This window comes from Dermacentor silvarum, chromosome 4 (assembly GCF_013339745.2).
Source record: "Dermacentor silvarum isolate Dsil-2018 chromosome 4, BIME_Dsil_1.4, whole genome shotgun sequence".
Classification (NCBI taxonomy): Eukaryota; Metazoa; Arthropoda; class Arachnida; order Ixodida; family Ixodidae; genus Dermacentor; species Dermacentor silvarum.
Window position 1 is genome coordinate 41,173,172 of NC_051157.2, and position 10,705 is coordinate 41,183,876.

The 10,705-nt window shown below is 46.2% G+C and overlaps 1 protein-coding gene across 1 annotated transcript in view; it reads right to left on the minus strand.

The window, feature by feature from the left end:
- Positions 1–1,338: 1,338 nt before the first annotated feature.
- LOC119449838 (uncharacterized) overlaps positions 1,339–10,705 on the minus strand; it is a 34,735-nt gene continuing 25,368 nt past the window's right edge. The window contains exon 2 of the mRNA XM_037713105.2: positions 1,339–4,847. Within this exon, the coding sequence (XP_037569033.1) occupies positions 4,429–4,833 (405 nt within the window). The 5' untranslated portion in view covers positions 4,834–4,847 and the 3' untranslated portion in view covers positions 1,339–4,428. The remainder of the gene's footprint in view (positions 4,848–10,705) is intronic.

Consider the following 10,705-nt stretch of genomic DNA (forward strand, 5'->3'; position numbering starts at 1 on the left):
GCCAGTTTGGAGATATGCGCCATCACACTCGCCATAAAAATGCACTCTTCCACTTACGTTTTATCAAAATCCTGTTTCATGCACTAAAGCACAAAAGCAACTGGAACGCCCATCTAGTTTCGTGCCACATTTTGGGAAATAATGTCTCGAAACTGGTGTCATCCTGGAAATTCATTTCAAGTGGATGCTCGTCTTGCAAACTCACCGGCTACAATTCGTAAATTGCAATATGTGTCGTAAAGTAATTAACTAAGAAGTTCATTAGTCAATTTTGGTCAGTTGGCTGAATATGTGTTTCGATTTCTCGTGCTACTAATGTCCGCCTCTTCGAATAACCTAACTCAACGATAAGACTTATGCTACCTGCCACAGGCGATTTCTATTCCTGTAAATATTAATTTTGAACGCCCGGTATATGCATTCAACATTTAAAGGTCTTAATCGAGAATGTGCAGAACACTGTAACACATTTATGGTTGCTAAACAGTAAGCAGGGCCTATAAAAAGTGTTCACACATGAAAGATTATTATAATCTTAGATTAATATCACCTTTCATGTATTCTTCCATAATAATCTTTAAAAACCTAAGACACTGACTGATCTTTATTTAGGTTGACCAATCGTTTATTTCCGGGTATATAACGACTGACAAGCCTAAAGCTACCTTAGCGACCAGCCAACTTTGAAGTATACAAAAGATATGGCCGGACTTGAACAGTTCTTGGATTTCATTAGTTTATGGGGGGTAACCTTGGCAGTGACACGCTGTAGGAATTAATAGGTAAACCATCAAAAACCGGCGTGTTTTTCTGTTTTTTTTTTTCTTCTTTCTTTCTGAGAAGCCCACGCATTTGTTATGCTTCAGCAATCATTAATTTCTCCCGTCTAAAATATATTAAGAGACCCTAAATGGTTCTGAGAACACACGTTTTGGTGCAGGTTGAACCATTAGAAAACACTATATTTAGTTCACGCACTCTGTTCGGACTAAAAAGAAGCTCGATGTGTCTGGTCAGCCACATAATAAAAGGCCTTCATCATATACCGTATTGGTGAAGCAGCCCACTGACAAGGACAAAGTGGAGAGACACAAGAATACACGACACTCGCTGCTTTTTTTTTTTTTCAAGCCAATACGGTACGATGATTAATCACCAACTCGCCCAACTTTCGACATCACTGAAAAGGCCTTCGTTTCAATTGTTTGAAGCAGCTGATTTGAGCAGCATATTTTAGCTCAAGACAAGCCCTTCGCACCGTCGATTCACGAGTTAAAATGAATGGACGAGACAATTTGCCTTTGAGAGACTGCAACAAAAACGACAGACGAGATTGACCAGAATAAAGGGTGTTTTTATTCATGTATTTCTAGTTTCCGTCTCGACGATGAAATAAATAAATATTGAGAACAAGGAAAAAGAATCTTGTGTCGCACTGATATCGTGCGCACATTTTTCATTCATTCATTTGCAACATTCCGTTCAATACAATATCATCTGCCGACATGACAGAATACGTTTTCGCTACCGCAGCCGGTCCGGGCCCAGCAACGATCGACATGTGCCAGATATGTCGAAACTTGGCAGAAATCACTGTAAACGTGCCGTGGAGCATCCAGCAACAACGACACCTGCACGTTGAAAGACACTAGATACACGACATAACTCCAGACTCGCATCGTACAATAAATAGCTAACACGAAAAGCATTGGACGTGACAGAAACAACACGTAAATAAATAACTATGTACACAATCTATAAATAACTTGTGTTTTTCTCGTACAAACCAGCAAAGTAGTCAAACAAGGGAGCGATAAAGAATCGAGAGGAAACGAGCTTCTGCGCAGTGTTATTCCCATCGCTTGTCACATCGTGTGAGGGAAGAGCATCGTTATTTACTTTAGCCGAAATTTCTGGTGAATTAAGCAAGTGTTGATATCCCGAATGGAATAAACATGACCGCACACTGACCCTAGATATTCGTTTCTGGTGCATAATGTGTAGATTCGTAATTTTAAGCCGTGCCTTATTTTTCACGCCTAAATGAAGTCCTACTTGCCAGAGCTCAGAGAGTGTGCAAACATCTTGCTTGCCCAAAGGGATTATTCAATATTGCTTTTGGCAACGGAATTTCCGCGGTTCTTGGGAAGTAAACAAAACGGTGTAATATTGCTGGCGGCAGATCTAACGATGCCACGCCCACGAAAACACGTTGCACCCTTATCCAATAGTTATTGCGCAGATCTCAGGATACTCTCCCAAGAAAAGCTGAGAATATATATAATTTTTCTGCTAATCCCAGCCATTGGCCAACGGCAATAACAGGTAAAAAAAAAGTTGCATTAGCTCTCTGCCATTGTGATTAGGTGGCTCGTATCTACAGAACACTTTTGTCTCAGTTTCTAGAAGCGTAATTTAGAAAATGAACAAACGAAACAACCTGTTCGTCAAGATTTTGACTGCATTACTGAAAGTCCTCTTGTAATCTCATCACTAACTCTTGGAACGACACAGCATCTGCAACAAAACGCTGACAAATGTGACAGCTATTGGAATCCGATACAACAGCTCCGATCTGCCCCTTTTCTATTAACTACGGTGGTACGTGTCTCCAATTTATGACATGAGACGGCAAAATTCAGAAAATTTCCCCACTCGTCTTTATTATGTCTCTTGACTACGCTCGCGTACAAGCAACTTAATTAAAAAACATACAATGATAAATAAGTTACGATGAACTAGTCCGGTACATGGATAAAATAGATAAATAAATACATCAAAGGCAGACTAAATAAATAATGTCTCTCTGTAAAACCAGTATGCAGCAGGCGAACAATAAATTTGTACGTGCCCCATTTCTGTCGTCTGCTGCACTATTTTTCTCTATCAACCATTCAAGCGCTTATGCTCTAAAGTCGAGTTTCAAAGAGAGAATATGAACAGTCTTCGCCACCGCAGAACAAGTCCTTTCGCGGCTTTTTCACATTTTTATTCTCGTTTTGCGTTTTGCAAAAATAAACCCGATCACAGTATTGCGGTATATGGCACGCATATTGAAATCTGTTGACAATACTGTGTGCCCATGTTAAAATTCAACGTACAACGCCGACGTACACTGCGGATGAACAAAGCGCATTAGTAACTTCTCACCCTTGAATCTATAAGACATACAGCAAAAGAAGTTACTCCACGACAAAGTTCGTCTTGCAACTTTTTTAGTTAAAAAGCAAAAACATTCATGTCAGAAAATGTGAGATGGAAAAAAGTGAATGGTGTGCAACAAATTCTCAGAATTCATTCCTTCATTGGGACACCCTAATGTGTAAAAGGAAAACATTTCTCGATTTCGGCAATTACCGTAATCAGCTAATAATACTGCCCTGCAAAAAAAAAGCATACGTCGCATCACTATGCAACACTCCAGAAGCTCTCGCTCCGAATCCTCTCATACAACCCGCATCATCCGAAAACTGCGTACGGAAAAGTTTGATTGAGAATTCATCACAAGCATCTGAGAGGCATCTGCCCAGGCGGCAGGCGCGCGTATGTGCCTCAAATTTCCTCAACATTATGATGCACAGAATCTCCCACTGTGACGTGACATTTTCCAGGACGCTTGCAATTATTGAGAAAAGGTTGCATATGAGATGCTGACAGCACAGCCGGACAAGCATGGCCAGTGACTTCACAATCACATTGGTTGCCCCTAAAACCCTTCCATTTTTTTTCTTCAGTTTATGGCGCTTCTTAAAATGATTGCTTTGGCAGCATAGAGATCCTCACGCATTGTCAATCTTGTGCGATGCCTTGATGACAATGTTATTAGCACGACTGATGCTTTATCTCGACCCATCAACGGGATCATAACTACCTTTGCATATTACTTAGTTTATGAACTCCTACGCAAGATAATCAGCCACACGCGGTGAAGTATTCGCTTACGCACAGACTAATCACACTGCAGCGAAGAAAGAGGAGAAACCAACGAGAAGACAAAACTCAAGAGACATCGTCAAAAGACATCGTGCTTTGGTTTCCTGACAAAACGACTTCGTACACATTAAAAACATCACTAACTGGCTCGTCTCGGACGACTCGCAAGAGCGACAAAAGAGCGCGCCATAGCAACAGAACGACAGCTGAGACAGCGGGCAAAAAAGCACAAGCTGAAGCCGCGCCGTCAGCTCCTGACTCTTGGCAACGAGGGCAAAGCCGTCCTTTTACAGAATAACGGGTCGCCTTTCGAGTTGATCCAAGGGCTCAGCGAACGCGTCGCGTCGCTTCGGTACAGCGTCTCGCGATGGTTGGGGGGCTTCGTTTTTGGGACTGGAGTGTGTGGTGAGGCTCAGAGAGGAAGGTTCCGGCGACCGCTGGAACGATGACGATTTGAATCAAAGCCCCACCCCCTTATTTTTTTTTTCTTCCTCTTTAGTCCGCGCTCCGTCCCCGGACGTCCCGTATGGTCCTGAGCAGGAGGCCGTAGCGGTCCCGGCTAGGCCGGGCGGCCGGCGCCGGTTGCTCCAGGAGAAGCTGCTCGCGCGACGACGAGCTTCCGCCGCCGACGTTGCCGGACGCCCTGGCTGGGCGGTCGTCATCGTCGTCGAGCAGCACCGACTGGACGTCGAGCACGGGTTCTCGGATGAGGGCGATGGCTCGCGACGAGTCCCTCTTGCCGAAGCGCATGAAGGTTCTCAGCCGGCAGCGCTCGCAGGCGTCTTCGCCAGGGTCCTTCTGGCAGAGTGCGCGACAGCGGGGTGGCTGAGCATCCGCCCATGACGGCGCCAGCAAGAGCACCAGCAGCGAGGTGACCAGGCACAGGTACGTGAGGGTCATCGCGGAGGCTGAGCCTGCGCAAGTGCACAAGGGGAAGAGAAAAGAGAAAGAGAGGGTGTTACTCCTCGTGTGTGTTTCGAAAAACGTTGATTGGAATTCGCTTTAATCTTTCGCGCCAACAAGTCTGTTTCGATCACACACACAAAAAAAAAAACTCGACACTTCGGCTTTGTCGTGCTGGACATGCCGGTTCTCGTCAAATCGTCGATGCTAAACAGAGCATGGTCGGCGCGTACTTGGGATGGAGTTCTAACCAGGCACGCCGAGTGTCGATGGGACCCCTACTGTACTAAGTGTCTGTGCGGAGCGAGGCAGTAACAGTGTCCACCGGCAGGAGATGTGCCCATTATCTCTGCCCTTAACAAGCAAGAATACCATTTTTTTTTCGGGAAATCGTCATCTTCTAGGGGCTGAACACATGTAACCGCAATGTTGACATGGCTTCCACATGTTACCGTGGACTTATGCAAAACACTTATTGCCTCCTCAAATAAACAGCTACAGCGCGCACTTCTGGGCGCTCACCGAACTGAGAGCGCGGTACTTTTTGCTAGGACCTCCTACACCACCCTGCCATCTATAGCTGCACGCAGTGCATCGGACGAAGGTATCATTATACAAAAATGTGTTAATTGATGGTAACCGCGGCGCAGCAAAGTTCAATGGGATTGCTTGACGCCTAACTGGGAATGGGGATGACAAAAGGTTTATTTATTTATTTATTTATTTATTTATTTATTTATTTATTTATTTATTTATTTATTTATTTATTTATTTATTTATTTATTTATTTATTTATTTATTTATTTATTTCAATCTCAAGGCTTTAGACCATTGTAAAGGGCGACTCGGTACTCGAACCTTTCGAATCGCCGCACTGAGTTCGGAATCTTTCTGGCGTTAATTAGTCACCAGCCGTATTCAGCCCTGGAAGGACGTCAACGCCTTGGACTAACGCATGTAGTAAATTATCTCATGCATCAGGTGATGCAGGCGAGACACATTAACGCATTCGTTGACATTGTGCCAGAATACCGCCCCTTTCTCTTTAGTGCCAGGCAACAATGCAGCAGTGGAACGGCGTGCGCAAGAATCGGCCTGTTTGGTGGGTTATGTGCGTGTTTATCGTAAGCACGCGCCTTATCTTTCTCCTGGTAATACCTTGACTGTGTCGCACTCATACCTGTTCACTGAGTGCCGGTTTCGTGGCTTGTAAATGTGTTTGGCCTACGTCGTCCTCTAACCGCAAAACACCATCAGACGAGAGCACATTCCGGCTCAGAAGGCCAAGAAAAAGAACGCTGCTGTAATACGATGAGCTCGTCACCGGACCGCTTTTATCTTATATAACGGTTTCTCGTGTGTAAGGACGGAACCTTATTGGTTCCACACGAAAAAAAAAAGACGCGCAATATAAAGCAATTCCGAAAAAGGCAAAATAGCTGACAAGGATACGAGCAATATATATATATATATATATATATATATATATATATATATATATATATATATATATATATGAAAAGCGAAAGAAACGTAACGCTATCAAAAGGTGAGGACAAGTTGATGAATTGACATAAGTCTACAACGTCAGATTGAGGTTACGTTGAAAATCTGTCATAGGTAACAATAGACCATCACTCCCTTTGCGCTGCTGTATATTAGACATGTGCAAAACGGCCTGATTGAAGACGTAACGTAGGTAAGTTGTGAATATCCCATTCAGAATAATAGCCAATGCTGCAGTGGTTTGAAAAACTTCTGCAAGTGAAAGTTCTTTTGTCGCACAAACCCTGTCGGGCTGCGAATGTTTCAAGCGCTGTGTCATTCCATTCACACGCTCAGCGATATTGAGCTAGCACGACCACTTATTCTGTAAAAGTTGCCCATAAAAGTTGACCTCAGAACAAACCGAGCTTCTCAGGCGCAGCCACTCGAGCAACGTTCTGTGGCGAAGGTGTGACCCCGTCGAAAATCGCGAAGGCTCTTCCCTACCTTCTCCTCTTTCATTCTAATCAACCCTGTTATCCCTCTAATTTATGATTAGCGCTCGGGTTCGTTACACCTTTCACGACAACGCACTGTACGCATCGTCAGCGACGTAATTTCATCGCGAACAGGCAATGCTTGCAACACCGGCCTGCAACTAGAGTGTGTCGGTATGACACTGAATCCTCTATCAGCCGCCTTTCGTAAATCTAGTTCATTCACAGCTCCCGAAATATCGCTCTCAGAGGAAAGCCCATCAGCTGGTACCTTACGGCTATTTAAATAATGAATGGCATGGCAGAAACTCGTTGTCAGAGACGAGTTACGCGTCGCAAACAACAAAAATAATCTTTTTCATCAGCGAGAACGCGCCAGTTCTAGCCCTCAGCTTCAAAGGCAGCGCGCACAACAAAATGTCCATTTGTTTGTCCACCTGTTTGACGCCTAGAACAGCAACAACAAAGACAACGAAGTTTATTAAGGCGGGCGCGGGTTTCATCGTACCCGTTTCTGCCCTGCACAACTGTTTGTTTCTCGACGGACCAAATGGCTGCAGAATGACACAGCGGCAAAAGTATAGGAGTTCGCGAAACGGTATTAAGAGGAAACTACACTACAGCGAGAGACGACGACGTGAAGGGTTGCGGAACGCGCAGTGAGTGGATTCCGCGAAATGCAATCCAGAGGAGAGGCTAAGTCAGGCGTCATCTTTCCTGGCTCCAGTATAGCTGGCTACTTCCAGCCTGAAAGCGACGCCACTGCCCGCTCCAAGCACTTTGGGCAGCCAAGGTTGCCCAAGGACAGCACATATCCAGGAACAGTTAGTGCCCCGACAAAGAGCATAGACCGAAAGTAGGGAGAGATGGTGGGGGAGGGTGGGGCGGCGACTACGAAAGGGCGGCTCTCCGAGTAGAGGAGGAGGGAAAAAGGTGGCGGGTCGGTTCCGCAGAGGACTTGCCGCCCATGCGTCCCCCCTGGAATAATGCATCTGGGCCGCACCCTTACGAAATATTTGAGGAAGCCTGCATGTTTGATGGACGAAGTTGGAATAACGTCATTCGACACCGCCACCTAAACAAAGCCGAGTCGTCGAGCAGGGCCATGAGCACTTTGTTTCCGGCGCGCCTCGTGCTCGCTGGGCCAACAACTTCGTCGTGGTTTTGCTATACTTTCAGTGCGACCCGGCACGATTTTCCCGGTGGGTCAGTAGCGCATTTTTACTTGCTTTGATAACAAAGGTCAGCAGAAGCTATTACATGCTGCGAGTGTTTTCGTACACAAATTACATGTGCCGAATTTTCAGTGCCTCAAAACTCTTATCTGTACCACTTGTAGTCAGTAATCACCAAGTCGCTTATTGTACAGTTTTCAAGGAAACACTTCGGAAGCTGTCTTTTGCGTCGTATTCGCACAACGATTTCAGTGCCTGCCAACGGCAACCCCCAGCGTGTCTTGTACTTTCGCAGCTCGTGTGTAGAAGCCGCGCGCGGGCGAAACCTTTTCTAACGTAGCTTTTATTCATTAATTAATTTAAACGATGTACCTTGTTATCGGGATTAACGCTCACACCATACAGCGTTCGTCTCAGGTAGTTAAAGTGGGTGGAAAACAGTCACTGGTATGTAACCATGTTTGACCTTGCGTGTATCAGCATGATAGAAACCTCGAACTGGTTTTCTTTCACCTCAAAAAACAAGACACTTAGCCTTATGGGGGCAAATCTTTCGAATTCAGCAACACAATGTCCGCCCAGATATATCATTATTTGCCCCATTTTGAGAAAAATTCACGACTATTGGCCCTTAAACCATCTCCAGAACTATGCTTGTGCATGACAGCGTTTGCACTGGTAAATCGAAGTGTTGTTGCGTCAGTGGAGATGTATATGTCCACAATCTGTCTGCCTCCCTTCACTGATAGCGTGTTTCTCACGTCGACATCAGAAAACTCAATCTGGGAGTCCTGTAGGCCAAAGCGAACGAGCTTTCCAATCCCACACCCGGGTGCTCACACCTTCTTTTCTGTTCTGTTATGATCACTAAAACCGCGGCAATTTCCCCGAGTCACGCGACGCCTCCACATCGCGCCCCCAATAACAATGAGCTGGGCTTCCTGGCACGGCAGGCGGGTATGCGGTGAAGCACGGCCCGCTCCTTTCGCACTTTGATGAATGAGACGGTGCGCTGGGTACACAAGGTGACGTTTTTCTGCCACACTGTTCTACTGCAAACAGGCGATACAAATTTGCTTGTAGACCTAGGCAAATGGGTGCATGACCGACAAAAAAAAATATGAAGCGACCGGGGAATAGGGAGGCCGCCGAGATCTAAGCGCTCGTGAAAAGACAGCGTGTTTGCCTACCTGGTTGCCTCATTGGTCAAACAATTCGTGTGACAGATCAATCACGAAGGCACACCTCGAATGAGGGCCGCAATCAGGCGTTCACATTTCGCCTTGCACCGGCATTAGCTGAAGCGGAGGCGCCACCTGCGTCAGCGTTTTGACCAGCCCTCCACTCCCCCCCAACCATCCATGTCGCATTCCTGCCCCAAAACCAACAGTGACTTCGCTTATTTTATCCTTCGCTCATTTTAGTCACTGTTCTAACACGGTGCGTCGAGCGCCTTGTGTAGTCCCTTTAACCCTTGGAACCTTCTCCAATCTCGATTTGAAATTCATTCCTCGAGTAGAAAAGACGAGCTCGAGCGCCGGCAAATGTACAACTTAGCAAGCCGCACGTACAATAACGATTCGCAGCCAAGCCGTAGTCGCGAAGGAATTTGAACAGTCCCTGACTTGAACAGACATTCCATTACTGCCACGCTCCAAATGCAAAGAAGGGAGCGCGGGCGCAGGGATATATTAAGTAGGAGAATTCATTGGAAATAATTCAATAACACTTTCACCACTGCGTGTGGAATTCTCCGACAAGTTTAACCTTATGCCCATCCTTCCCTGTTTGCCCTGTTTAAAAATTCAAGCGGACCTTTCTTTGCTTTTCGCGTAAAAGGCAGGTATAGGGCTGCAATGCACTTCGAAACTCCTACGCGGTGCTCCGAACGCCGGAAAAGTAGTTCTTTTCGTTTTTGTTCCGTTTCAGCTTCTACTTAATTCCGATATTTTTTCGATAGAAAATGGTCGCAAAGTTCCGTGGTCCCCCAACCTTCTGTCGTACTGGTCTCACGAAAAAAAAAAAAGAAAGGAGAAGAGAGACATAGCCACTTGTGGACGTGCGAGAAGCAAGGCGAGGAGCAAGACGAAGCTGAGTCAGATGCCGATTCGCAAGCCAGTCGGCTACCAAGCCAGCCAGCTGCCGCGAAGAGACGCGCTCGTCAGAGTGAGACGCGTCTGGCGCTCGGAGCCCCTGTCGAGAAATCGAATAAAGTCTCTTTTTTTTTCAACTCCACGGAGTCTCAGCGGGATCAGAACGGCTGCATCTAATCGAGTCGCCCGCGATTCCCCCCGAGTCTCATTGGATTACCCGAACCTTAAAGGTCGTTAAAGTTTAATACCGCCACTCTTGCAACGCCGATTCGAGCCGACGACTACGACGACGGCGAGGACTGCGGCCAGAGTCCCGGGACGTGTTTGTGCGCGTGTGTAGCTGTCTCTCTCTCTCTGGCTTTTATCGCTAGTTGCGAGTGAGAGTCGCTATTAATTCAGCGAAAGTGTGGGCGTTCAAAAGTGGAAAGATAGACTATATAGGGCGATTATTCGCTGCCACAAAAAAAAAAACGCGCTGGCTCGATGGTCGTCGCTCGTGATAAGTCGCCGAAGTGCGTTCTAAGCCGCAGGGCCACTCGGCCAGTTGTCAATATTTGAGAGCCAGCGTCAAGCTCATTCGTTACGCCTACGCTGAATCGCCTACGTCGACTGCAACGTA